General features: G+C 40.8%; 1 protein-coding gene across 12 annotated transcripts in view; it reads left to right on the forward strand.

Annotated features, from left to right (window-relative positions):
* Abi1 (abl interactor 1) overlaps nt 1-13,943 on the forward strand; it is an 84,206-nt gene that overhangs the window by 13,429 nt on the left and 56,834 nt on the right. For all 12 annotated transcript variants that reach the window (XM_048367880.1, XM_048367883.1, XM_048367884.1 and 9 more), the window contains exon 2: nt 8,196-8,363. In XM_048367880.1, coding sequence (XP_048223837.1) covers nt 8,196-8,363 — 168 coding nt within the window. The remainder of the gene's footprint in view (nt 1-8,195; nt 8,364-13,943) is intronic.

Consider the following 13,943-nt stretch of genomic DNA (forward strand, 5'->3'; position numbering starts at 1 on the left):
AAGAGGAGACAGATTGGATTCACTGACCAGATAAACTTAAATTTGTCAAGATGTTAAGAGGGTTTTTTTGTTTTGTTTTGGTGCCAGTCCTGAGGCTTGAGCTCAGGGTTTAATTGGAGATAAGAGTCTCACAGATTTTTTTTTTTTTGGTCTGGGCTGGCTTCAAACTGTGATCTGCAGATCTTAGCCTGAGTTAGCTAGGATTACAGGTGTGAACAACTGGTGCCTGGCTATAAAGAGTATTTCTTGAGTTGAGATAGCTATAGTGAGATTGGAAAAAGGAAGGCAAGAAACAGGAATCCTTTGAAAGAGATATGGGTTCTCCAAAGAAAAAGCTGACTGGGTGTGCTGGTGCATAACTACAATGCCAGAGCTTAGGAGGCTGAGTTAGGGGGATCCCAGTTTGAGGCTATCCTGGGCTACATAGACCCTTAGGGCCAGTGGGGGAGTGGGGAAGAGCTAGGGGAGCCGGGAACGTGCATGCAAGTGCTCAAAAATGTCTTATTTGACCTGAATGGATTGTCTTCTACCATAAAGTTAATACGCCTACAGCAAGTAATTTGCAGTCACAGAAGTGAGTCTATAGACCTCTTTTTCAGCGGTTAGTACACAGTTGGTTCCTGACACTTTCCAGCTTGTACTCCTCCACAATGGGATTGATTGGCAGAGCAGTGGGTTGGAGAGTAGGAATGAGGCTTGACTGTTAGCTGGCTGTGTAGGCAGACGTGGGAAGAGGAGGGGAGAAAGGAGAGAAAGACAGGAAAGGGATTCCAAGGTCTCTGACAATGTTCTATTGTGGCAGGAGATACAGGTTTCTCCTTCTAATACTCATTTTGATGTTCTATATTATCGAATATTGACATTTTTATACATTTACAAATAATACCAAAACATATATGATTTACTGTATGAATTGAAACTCTCCCTCTCTGAAAGGAACTTTTAGAAAGGATTTTAAGGAATAAGGATGTTGGATGTGCTATCTCAGGGAAAGCTCATGAAGAATAAGTTTAGTACTGGGGTTATTGGCATATGACTATAAACCCAGTACATGGCAAGTGGTGGGAAGATAGATCTTGAATTGGAGACCAGCATATGCTAGTGAGACCCTGTTTCTAAAACAAAACATTACAGAAAAAGAATGTGTTTAGTTCAGTCTTCAATTTAGTGAGTTAAGGGTGTGAGTAGGTTGAGAGGTAAGATATGCAAGTAGTAAAATCAGTATGACAATAAGACTGTCCAGTAGTGTCATGCAAAGGATGGTAGTAGAAGAGATGAACTAGACAGGAGAACATGGCTCAAGTGGTAGAACACATGCCCAACCGGGATGAAGCCCTGAGTTTAATTCCCAGTACTACACATACATGCTTATGTATATATATGCGCACACATAAATACATGTGTACACACATACACAGTATATACATACGCACACATATGTTGTTGAACTATCACTAAACTGTAGAAAAGCAAGCAGTCCAGTGTTGCCTACATTTAAAAATATAAACTATGATTTAAATGTAACTGGCAAGATGCAATTATGCTTTGCTGTATCCTGACATAGCTGTTATTTTGTCAAGATACTTGGTATAACCAACAAAAACCATTGAATAAATGCAGTAGAAAAGAATTACAGGCAATCTACCACTTGATCCATGCTCCTAGTCCTTACTTTGATTATTTTTAGATTTAGTTGTATTTAGATTGGATCTTTGCCTAGGGCTAGCCTTAGCTCAAGATCTTCCTAGCTGGGATTACAGGAATGTGTCACCATATCTAGTTTATTGAAGTCGATTTTAACTAGCTTTTTGTGTGAGCTGGTCTCAAGCCACTATCCTTTTGTTCTCTACTGCCTGAGTAACTGAGATCACAGGTGCGAGCTCTTGTACCAGCGCAGCTCCTGCGAATGTCCACCTAGAGCTTTTTTGTTGTTGTTGTTTGCTTGCTTTTTTTTGGCCAGTCCTGGGCCTTGGTCTCAGGGCCTGAGCACTGTCCCTGGCTTCTTCCCGCTCAAGGCTAGCACTCTGCCACCTGAGCCACAGCGCCCCTTCTGGCCGTTTTCCATGTATGTGGTGCTGGGGAATCGAACAGAGAGCTTCATGTGTAGGAGACAAGCACTCTTGCCACTAGGCCATATTCCCAGCCCTGCTTGCTCTTTTTTTTTTTTTTTTTTTTTGACAGTCTTGGGGCTTGAACTCAGGGCATGAGCACTATCTGGTTTCCTTTTGCTCAAGGCTAGCACTCTGTCACTTGAGCCACAATGCCAATTCTGGCCTTTTCATGGTGCTGAGGAATCAAACCCAGGGCTTCATGTATACAAGGCAAGCACTCTACCACTAGGCCGTATTCCCAGCCGTGCTTGTTCTTCACAGGCTATCCTTATAAAAGCAAAAAATAAATCTATCTGATAGGAGAGTTAGGGCAGGGGTGTATCTCAGTGGCAAAGCACTTGCCTAGCAAGAGCAACATCCTGGGTTTAATCCCCAGTTCCATAAAAGAAAAGACAAAAAAAATCCCTGATAGGGGAGTTAGTGTCAAAACCTATAGAAAGTCATAGTAGAAAAGAGGCTGGTTTATTTTTTTGCTAGTCCTGGAATTTGAGACTCCAGGCGCACTGTCCCTGGCTTCCTTTTGCTCAAGGCTAGCACTCTCCCACTTGAGCCACAGCGCCACTTCTGGCTTTTTCTGTTTATGTGGCACTGAGGAATCGAACCCAGAGCTTCATGCATGACAGACAAGCACTCTACCACTAAGCCACATTCCCAGCCCTATTTTTTAAATTTATTTTTTATTTTTATTTATTTTTATTTTTTTGTGGGTCATGGGGCTTCAGCCTCATGGCCTGGGTGCTATCCATGAATTTTACACTCAAGGCTAGCTACCTCTTTGAGCCACAGTGTCACTTCCGGTTTTCTGTTGGGAGAGCCTCACTTTCCTGCCTGGGCTGTCTGTACTATGATCTTTAGTTTCCAGCCTCCTGAGTAGGATTACAAGTGTGAGCCACCAGTGCCCAGCTCCATCTGATTTTTAAAATGTGTAAAAATTTTGAATACTTTCCTATGAAAATGTAAAAATGGACCAACAGGCATATGAAAAGATACCCAATGTAATTACTAATCAAGGAGGAAATGAAAATCAAAACCATTGTGAGGTATTATCTTAACACCTGTTAGTATGGCTGTTACAAAAAAGTCAGAGGGGGGCTGGGGATATAGCCTAGTGGCAAGAGTGCCTGCCTCGGATACACGATGCCCTAGGTTCGATTCCCCAGCACCACATATACAGAAAAGGCCAGAAGCGGCGCTGTGGCTCAAGTGGCAGAGTGCTAGCCTTGAGCGGGAAGAAGCCAGGGACAGTGCTCAGGCCCTGAGTCCAAGGCCCAGGACTGGCCAAAAAAAAAAAAAAAAAAGTCAGAGGGCTACAGATGTAACTCAGTGGTTAAACGAGGACTTGCCTGTGTGTGTAAGGCCCTGGGTTTGACCTCTAAGACCACACAAAAAAACCAAAACACAAAAAACAAACCAAACCCCAAAAACCCTAAGAGAAATACAATACTGAGCTACTTCTCAATCTTGATCTTCAGATTTTGGCCTCCTTAGTAGCTAGGATTATAGACATGAGTCACTGGTGCTCAGCTAGTCCTTTTAATAATTCTACCAACTCCCAATAGCCTCATAGGTTAACAACAAAGGTGTGTGTGTGTGTGTGTGTGTGTGTGTGTGTGTGTGTGTGTGTCCAGGGCCTTGAACTCAGGGCCTGAATGCTGTCCCTCAGCATCTTTGCTCAAGACTAGCTATTCTACCACTGGAGCCACAACTTCATTTCTGTCTTTTTGATGATTAATTGCTGATAGGAATCTCATAGATGTTCCTGCCCAGGCTGACTTTAAACCATGATCCTCAGATCTCAGCTTCCTGAGTAGTTAGGATTACAGTCAAGAACCCTTGGTGTTTGGCAGCTACCCAGCTTTTAATGCCATAGCGCAAATGAAATAAAAACATCAATTAAAAAAAAAAGTGGTTACCAAGGTTGGGTAGAAATAGGAAGATGTTAGGTCAGAAGTAGTAATAATAGCAATTTGGAGGAAAAAGATCTGATTAACTGGGTAGAGACTATAGTTAATAAAAGTGAACTGGGTGCTGGTGGCTCACAACTGTAATCCTGTTTATTAAGGAAGTTGAGATCTGGGGATTGTAGTTAAAAGCCAGCTTGGGCAAGAAAGTCCATGAGATTTCTTTTGCCAGTTAATCATCAGAAAGCCAGAGTGAGGGCTGGGAATATGGCTTTGCAGTAGGGTGCTTGCCTAGTAGGCATGAAGCCCTGGGTTTGTTTCTTGAGCACCACATACACAGAAAAAGCCAGAAGTGGAGCTGTGGCTCAAGTGGTTGAGTGCTAGCCTCGAGTAAAAAAGAAGCCAGGGACAGTGCTTAGGCCCTGAGTTCAAGCCTCAGGACCAGCACGAAAATAAATGAATGAATGAATGAATGAATGTAGTGTACTATATTTGAGATTCCTCTTAAATATGTAGATTTTAACTGCTCTTTCCATAAAAATTAGTCAAAGTATGTGAAAAGTTTTTTTGTACGTGTGTCTGCAGGTTCTAGGGCTTGCACTCATGGCCTGGGTGCTGTCCTTGAAATTTTTTTGCTCAAAGCTAGCACTCTACCATTTGAATCACAGCTCCACTTAAGGCTTCCTGGTGGTTAATTAGAGATAAGTCACAGACTTTCCTCCGTAGGCTGGCTTTGAACCATAATTAATCCTCATGTCTCAGTTTCCTGAGTAGCTAGAATTACAGTCATGAGCCACTGGTGCTTGTTTTTTCTTTGCAAGTCCTGCGGCTTGGACTCAGGGCCTGAGCACTGTCTCTGGCTTCATTTTTGGGCAAGATTAGCACTCTACCACTTAAGCCACAGCGCCACTTCTGGCTTTTTCTATGTATGGGGTGGGTGCTGAGGAATCAAACCCAGAGCTTCATGTATGTGAGGCAAGCATGCTACCGCTAGGCCATATTCCCAGCCCCCCCCTTTTTTTTGCCAGTCTGGGGGTTTGAACTCAGGGCCTAGGCACTGTTCCCTGAGCTTTTTGCCCAAGGCTAGTACTTTACCACTGGGCCACAGTGACACTTCTGGCCTTTGCTGTTTATCTGGTACTGAGGAATTGAACCTAGGGCTTCATGCTAGGCAAGCACTCTATCACTAAGCCGCATTCCCAGCCCTGGTGCCCGCCTTGAGCTAACATTTTTTTTGCTTATTATTTTTTTATTTTATGTTCTTCCCACATTTGTTCATTTCCCCAGATGTATTGTTTAAATTTGAACAGCCTTCCAAAAGATCCCACGGGAATGACATTTCTCAGAGCTTCAAGGAAAGAACAGTTAAAGGTTATTGTCACACAAGCCTGGAAAGCCTTCTAGGTTATTCTTTCCCCACAAACCCTCGATCTCTGGGACTGGATGAAAGGTGGTTGTGTCACTACATGCAATATTACCATTTTTGGAGGTTTGTGCTCCTCCTGGGACTTGACCTCAGGCTCTGGGTGCTGTCCTTGATCCTTTTTTTTTTTTCCAGCTAACATTTTTAAAGATAGGGTCTTGACATGTAGACTGACCAGTTTTAGTTCCAGATTGGCCTGAAATTCCTTTTGTAGTGGAGACTGGCCTCATTCTTACTCACCTCACTTGTGTCTCCATCCTGGGATTATAGGTGTTCACGCAGTGAATTACTTGCTCCCTTTTTAATGCTGTATCATCTCTTATGGTTTTCTCTGTTTCTGTTTTACAGTTAATACGTTCAATATCAGGAACAGGAAACACTGAAGAGCATATAGTAATTTTGTTTTTTTGTTTTTGTGCAACAGTTGGTCCAGGTTGGCCCAGATGTGAAACCACTCTCAGCTTGTCTTACCTTTTAGATCATAATCATGACAAGGTGTTTTCTTTCTTTTTTGGGCTATTAAGTATTTATATGTAATAACGAGAAAGATTTTTTTCCCCATAGTATGGTAATAAGTGACGGTTGAAGTCAGTGAAGAAGAGGAAAGGCAGTAATAAATGATCATAATAAGTTGAAATAAAGGTATAGCGATGGAAGAGAGAATAATTTTACTTCAGGAAGTAAAAAAGAGATTACTTTGCCTGTGAGTTTTGTTACCTTTAGGAGTGCGAAAAAGATTTAGAGACCTATATATTGCTGCACCTAGAAGATCTTGATAGTAAAAGCTATATTTTCTTAGGTAGATGAGGAGAAAGGAGAGAGTTTAATGTTTGAGATGTTCATAAAGTTCAATTATCTAAGGTATTTCCTGTTTGGTTTATTTTAAGTACATTGACTACATTGTTTATTTTAAGTTAAGCTATTTTAAATAGTTGAGTTTTCTTTTACAGCTGAATATGTTTGATTCCATCTTAAAGGCATAAGACAGTGATGGCAAATGGGTTTCCTATCACATGTCCAGTTCTAGAGCAATTAGTTAAGAATATTGAGAATTTGCATAGAAGACTTGTATAATTAAAATCTGTTTCAATTTCTTGGAGAAATGCTTCCTGTTTTAATCATTTTGCATTACCCTTGGAGTATGCTAAGGAAAAAATAACTCTTGGATACTAAATTTATTGTGGGACAAATACTGTGACAACAGTAATTTTTAAATCAGATTTAACTTTTAAATTCAGAATCCTTGGAGGAAATTAACTGTCTACAACTGTACTCTCTAATAAGGTAGTCATAGTCCTTGTGTGGATTTTGAACAAGGAGAAACTGAACTTTTAAGATTTTTTTTTTTTTGGCCAGTCCTGGGCCTTGGACTCAGGGCCTGAGCACTGTCCCTGGCTTCTTTTTGCTCAAGGCTAGCCCTCTGACACTTGAGCCACAGCGCCACTTCTGGCCGTTTCCTATATATGTGGTGCTGGGGAATCGAACCCGGGGTTTCATGTATAGGAGGCAGGCACTCTTGCCACTAGGCCATATTCCCAGCCCAACTTTTAAGATTTTTTAGTCTTAATTATTTTAAGTTAAAAAAATAAAACATATACAGTATTGTCTTTGGTCAAACTTGGTTTATTGTGCCAAAATATGAATGGAAAGTTTCTTACGTTAAGGTCTAGAAGTAGAACCATTTCTGCTAATACATTATTGATAATACTTAGCTAAATAATTTTGAAATAAAGGAATTTGGGAAACATAAGGAGAAATAAATAGATTTTAGTTCAAAGTGGCATTTTTCTCCCACTTTTTGGGGGGACATTGCCTCTCTATCCAGTTCTGCTGGCCTAGAACTTACTCTCTACCCCTTGCTGAGTTCAACCTCTCAGTTATCCAGTCTTAAGTCTCCCAAGTAACTTCTTTTTTTTTTTTTTTTTTTTTTTTTTTTGGCCAGTCCTGGGCCTTGGACTCAGGGCCTGAGCACTGTCCCTGGCTTCTTCCCGCTCAAGGCTAGCACTCTGCCACTTGAGCCACAGCGCCACTTCTGGCCGTTTTCTGTATATGTGGTGCTGGGGAATCGAACCTAGGGCCTCGTGTATCCGAGGCAGGCACTCTTGCCACTAGGCTATATCCCCAGCCCCCAAGTAACTTCTTGCTTTTTCCATTTTTGGAGGTGTGTGTGTGCGTGAAACATACCTGAAATTATAAAAACAGGCTAATGGGTTTCTAGAATAAGATAATTGCTGAAAATAACCAAATCTTATTCAAGATTAAACTTAATTAGTTTTATCAAGAAACTTAGAAGGGTACTTCCTGAAGTCTCTTAAAGGATATCTGTATTATGCCTATATTTTGTGGGGTTTAAAATTTTTGTTTTGGGCTGGAAATGTGGCTTAGTGATAGAGTACTTGTCTAGCATACATGATGCCCTGGGTTCAATTCCTCAGTAACACAGAAACGAAAAAGCTGGAAGTGGCGCTGAGGCTCAAGTGGTAGAGTGCTAGCCTTGAGCAAAAGAAAGAAGCTCAGGGACAGTGCCCAGGCCCTGAGTTTAAGCCCAGAGTACTGACCAAAAAACCCCCAAAAACCAAAAAAACCCAACACCCCCCCAACCCCTCTGTCTGTAAACTTAATGAGGCTATTCTCAGATTTGTACACTATATTTTTAATTGAATTGAGCTTTTTTAGAAGTAAAAATCAGTAATTTTGCTTTTCTGTAGAATGTATTCTATGAATGTTAACTGAAATAAATATTGTTTATTTGTTTTTCAGGCTACAGACAAGAGAAAAGCTTTAGAAGAGACCAAAGCATATACAACCCAATCTCTAGCTAGCGTTGCTTATCAAATAAATGCATTGGCCAACAATGTTTTACAGTTGCTGGATATCCAGGCCTCTCAGCTTCGGAGAATGGAGTCTTCTATCAATCATATCTCACAGGTACAACTTGTAAAAATCTTTAAATTTACATGTACTTAAATGGCAGCATATGTCTAAGAAGTAGTCTCAAAATTGCATAGTGACTGGTGCATTCTGGAAAATCTCAGGCAAGTTGAGTGATCAACTTTGCCCTCTTGATTCAATTAAACCAAGCTGTATGAGGTTGGTGCTGATTTGATGGTATCCTTGATTTACAGACTTTCTTTTTAGTAAGTAGAGTATACTCTTTAATAGTGATAAAATGTATAATATTAATGCATAATGTATAAGGTGAATGCATAATTCAGTAGCATAATTGTGTGCTATCATCAAATACTATGTAACATAGAAAGTTGTATATGCTATCCTTACAATTGGAATTAAGTAGATATATTTTCATCAGCTTCACAGAAAAACGAGTAATGTATTAATAAGAGGACATTATGACATCACTAGGCACTAAGAGGTTCTTTTGCTTTATTTTCTTCTTCTTCTTTTTTTTTTTTTTGCCAGTCCTGGGCCTTGAACTCAGGGCCTGAGCACTGTCCCTGGCTCCTTTCTGCTCAAGGATAGCACTCTGCCAACTTGAGCCACAGCGCTACTTCTGGCCATTTTCTATATATGTGGTGCTGGGGAATCGAACCCAGGGCTTCATGTATACAAGGCAAGCACTCTTGCCACTAGGCCATATTCCCAGCCCCTGCTTTATTTTTTTGCTTGGCCTTTTCTGCTCATGGATGACACTCTACCTCTTGAACCATACCTTTACATCAGCGTTTTGCTGGCTAATTGTAGATAAGAGGCTTTTGAATTTGTCTGCCTGGGCTGTCTTTGAACCATGATCCTCAAATCTCAGTCTCCTAAGTACCTAGGACGATACATGTGAACCACTAGCGCCTAGCTAAATTCATTAGACTTTTTCTTCTTTTTGTTGGGGGCGGTTATTTAGGAGTTAATTCTGGGCTTTGTACTTGCTAGGCAGATGCTCTACCACTTGAGCATCAAGCCTCAGATTTTCAGATCTTGCAATCTTAGGGGAACACTGATATACCATATTTTACCACTGGCAAAAATTAATTCATTGATGACTGTACATAGCTCGGAATTAGGAATTCCATACTCATTTTTTTCTGACTGATTTATAGTTATTATATTTACCTTAGTTTAACAAACATTTTTATTTTTGAGACAAGGTCTCACTATCTAGCCTAGTCTTTCCATCTTTTGTGTGATCTTTCCATCTTAGCCTTCCAAGTACTGGAATTACAGTTACGGACTATTATACCTGGCTCTACCTTTTTTTGGGGTTGGGGGTCAGTCCTGGAGCTTGAACTCAGGGTCTGGGCACTGTCCCTGAACTTATTTTGCTCAAAGCTAGCACTTTACCACTTGAGCCACAGTGCTAGTTCCTGTTTTTTTCTGTTTCCGTGTTACTGAGGAATTGAACCCAGGGCTTCATGCATGCTAGGCGTTACTCTACCACTAAACCACATACTCAGTCCTACTTTTTTTTTTGTTGTTGCTTCTTAAATCCTTTTTAAAAATTGTAGTAAAATAAACAGTTTTACCATTTTAAGTGTGCAGATCAGTCACATTAAGTATATTTAGGTTGTATAGCTGTTGCCACTATTCTTTATATGTGTGTGTGCGTGTGCATGTATACGTGTGTGTGTGCGCGCGCATGTGTGCCATGGGGGGTTGAACCCAAGGCCTCATGCGTGCTAACAAAATGCTCTGCCATTATATTATATCTCTAGAGCGTGCTCTGTCTGTCTGTCTGTCTCTCTCTTTCTCTCTCTTTATATATATACATATATATGTATGTATGTGTGTGTGTGTGTGTGTGTGTATATATATATGTGTATATTTAGTTTTTTGCCACTTTTGGGGTTTGAACTCAGGGGCTGAGCACTGTCCCTGGCTTCTTTTTGCTCAAGGCTAGCACTCTACCACTTGAGCCACAGCGCCACTTCTGGCTTTTTCTATATATGTGTTGCTGAGGAATCGAACCCAGGGCTTCATGTATGCAAGGCAAGCACTCTTGCCACTAGGCCATATTCCCAACCCTCTTCTCCAGCTTTTATTTTTTATTTATTTATTTATTTTTGCCAGTCCTGGGCCTTGGAATCAGGGCCTGAGCACTGTCCCTGGCTTCCTTTTGCTCAAGGCTAGCACTCTGCCACTTGAGCCACAGCGCCCCTCTTCTCCAGCTTTTAAAAGAAGTTTTGAGATAGCGTCTTGTTAAGTTGCCTTGTTGGGCACAACTCAAGATTCTCCTGCCCTCAGCCTCCCAAGTAGCTAAAATTACAGATATGTGTCACCATGCCTGGCCTAATAGCTTCTTTTGAGGTAAAATAAATGGGGCCTAATTAAAGCTTACAGTTTTCTTGTAGATTTTGACAGCACTTGTGTCTATGAGATCATCAACATTCAAGTTAATGACCATGTATTCTTTTGTAGCTCCTCCTTCCTATTCCCTGCCCTTAGGCTTTCTGTATGTAGGAGTTTAATTTTGTAGAATTATATATACATGGAGTCATATAATATATATCTTTTTATTTTCTTTTTTTGGTTTGCACTCAATCATTCTGAGATTCATCCATGTTGTTGCATGTAAAAAGAGCCCACATTCCCCCCCCCCCCCCATCCTGGGGCTTGAACTCTAGGCCTGGGCACTGTCCCTGAGCACTTTAGCTCGAGGCTAGTTAGTGCTTTACCACTTGAGCCATAGCACCTCTTCCAGCTTTTTCTGTGATTAATTGGAAATAAGAGTCTCATAGACTTTCCTGCCTGGCTTTGAACTACGATCCTCAGATCTCAGCCTCCTGAGTAGCTAGGATTATAGGTGTGAGCCACTGGTGCCTGGCAAGAGTTCACTTTTTATAGCTGAGTATTTTCTTTTTTGTTTTGTTACTTTTTAAAAAAAATTTATTGACAAGGTGATGTACAGAGGGGGTACGGTTACACAGTAAGGTAGTGAGTACATTTCTCGTCATATTTGTTAAACCCTCCCTCATTTTTCTTTCCTTTCTCTAGTTCAGATAAGCATATATACATTATCCAGTGTACCAAAGTCATATACAGTAGCCACAGGGGGTACACCACAGGAAATTCATCTAGTACATTAAACCTAATGACAATGATAAAATCCTCCTGTTTCCATCTCTTGGAGTTCATTTTGCTTAGCCTCATCTTATATAATCATATGTATGTATAGCTGAGTATTTTCTGTTGTTACATATTTTGTAACATTTGTTGGAAATGTGTTAGCTATTATTAAATAAAAAATTCATGAACATTTGCGCATAGATGTTTGTATGGTCAAATATTTTTGTTTCTTTTTGATAAATACCTCTGTGTGCATTGAATACTTCACATGGTATAAGGTATCTGTTTGACTTTATAAAAAAAAAACCTGCTAGATTCTTTTCCAGAGTGGTTGGTTTCTCTAAGGATATTATCAGGAATGGATTATAGGTTTTATTAAATACTTTCTGTGTATCTTCTGAAATCTATATACTATTTCTATGTATATCTGTTGAAATTGATACTCTTTCTAGTCTGTTAATATAAAGTGAAATATATATGAGATATTATATATATATATAATATCTATGCTAAAAATATATGCGTGTGCGTGCGCGTGCATGTGTGTGCCCACTGGTCCTAAAACTTGAACTTTAAACTCAGGGCCTGGCCACTGTCCCTGAGCTTTTGTGCTGAAGCCTACCACTTGAGCCACATCCCCACTTCTGTTTTTTTTTCTTTTGCTAGATAACTGGAGGTAAGATTCTTATGGAGTTTAATGTCCAGGCTGGCTTCAAACCTAGTCCCCCTCATATTGCAGCCTCCTGAATAGGTAGATTACAGCCACCCACGCCAGGCATGAGGAATTATTTTATTACCCATAGTTCTGATGGTCTTTATTCCTCTCATATTCTTTTTTTTTTTTTTGCTAGTCCTGGTTTGGACTCAGGGCCTGAGCACTGTCCCTGGCTTCTCTACTCAAGGCTAGCCCTCTTCCACTTGAGCCACAGCGCCCCTTCCAGCTTTTTCTGTATTTGTGGTACTGAGGAATCAAACTCAGGGCTTCATGTATGCTAGGCAAGCACTCTACCACTAGGCCACATTCCTAGTCCCTCCTTTCTTTTTTTTTTTTTGCCAGTCCTGGGCCTTGGACTCAGGGCCTGAGCACTGTCCCTGGCTTCTTCCTGCTCAAGGCTAGCACTCTGCCACTTGAGCCACAACGCCACTTCTGGCCGTTTTCCATATATGTGGTACTGGGGAATTGAACCCAGGGCTTCAAGTATACGAGGCAGGCTCTCTTGCCACTCGGCCATATTCCCAGCTTCCTAGTCCCTCCTTTCATATTCTTTAACTTGAAATGTTGTGTTGGAATCATGATAATGAATTTTGTGTGCTTTTGTATGTCTGAAAAAGTTTCACTTTGTTTTTTTCCTTTCATTGTTGTTTAAAATATATGTAACATAAATTAACTATTCTAACCATTTTTAAATGTATAGTTCAGTGACATTAAGTACATTTACACTGCTTATCAACCACCACCACTATCCATCTCTGGAATTTTTTTCATCTGCCTGAACTAAAGCTTTGTATCTGTTAAACACAAATTTCTATTCATCAAAAAAATCCTTTCACTAATCATTGACAAGCACAATTCTATTCTCAATTTCTCTGAATTTGACTTGCCTAGGTATTTTGCATAAGTAGAATCACATGGCATTGTCTTTTTATATTTGGCTTATTTTACTTACCATAATGTCCTCAAAGTTAATTCATGTATCAGAATTTTCATCTTTAGTATAGATGAATAAAATTCTAGTTTATGTATATGCCACATCTTATGTTTTTTTTTGTGTGTGTGTGTGTTAGAAATAACTAACTTTTGGCTATAGTGGATAGTGCTATTGTGAACCTGTGTTTTGTAAACATGCCTTGGAGACCTTTTCTTTTGGGTGTGTAGTTTGAAGGGAATTACAGGTTCATATAGTAGTTCTATGTTCAATTTTTTTTGTGGAACCATTTCACTGTTGATGTTTTGGGATGTATTTTTCCCTGAATTTTAGAACAAAATTTATGTAGGCTGGGACTTTGCTAAAATAATATTCCATGTAGTAGAGAATGTACTGTGGAGGACACCTGGAAGTCAACTAGCTGGCCCCGCCTGTTTCTCAGTCTTGGGGCCACGAGTGGCTAAGATGGCAGCGCCTAACAATAACGCGCAGCTGCTACAAGTGTCTTTGGTTATAACCCAAAGGCGGTTCTGTGGGCTGTGACACCCTGGCTCTTCCGCCCTTGATGGACAGCTCATCCCTCCCCTTCCTGCCAATCTTAGACCTGATTGGCTCCTGTGCCTTATGTTAGTGGCTTGTACTTCCCCAATAAACGAGATCTTGCTTTGACTTGACTCCCAGGCCGTCTGATTGTCCTCCGGTGAGGGAGGGCTGGGTGCAGGTGGTCTGCCGACAGTTTCCTTTCTTGGCTCATCCGGTCAGGGCATGCCTCCCTGGTCTCTCCCTCGGGGAGGCGGGGGGGGGGGGGGCTAGAGACCCTGACAATTGGCGCCCAATGTGGGGCTCG

Source organism: Perognathus longimembris, chromosome 18, assembly GCF_023159225.1.
Source record: "Perognathus longimembris pacificus isolate PPM17 chromosome 18, ASM2315922v1, whole genome shotgun sequence".
NCBI lineage: Eukaryota > Metazoa > Chordata > Mammalia > Rodentia > Heteromyidae > Perognathus > Perognathus longimembris.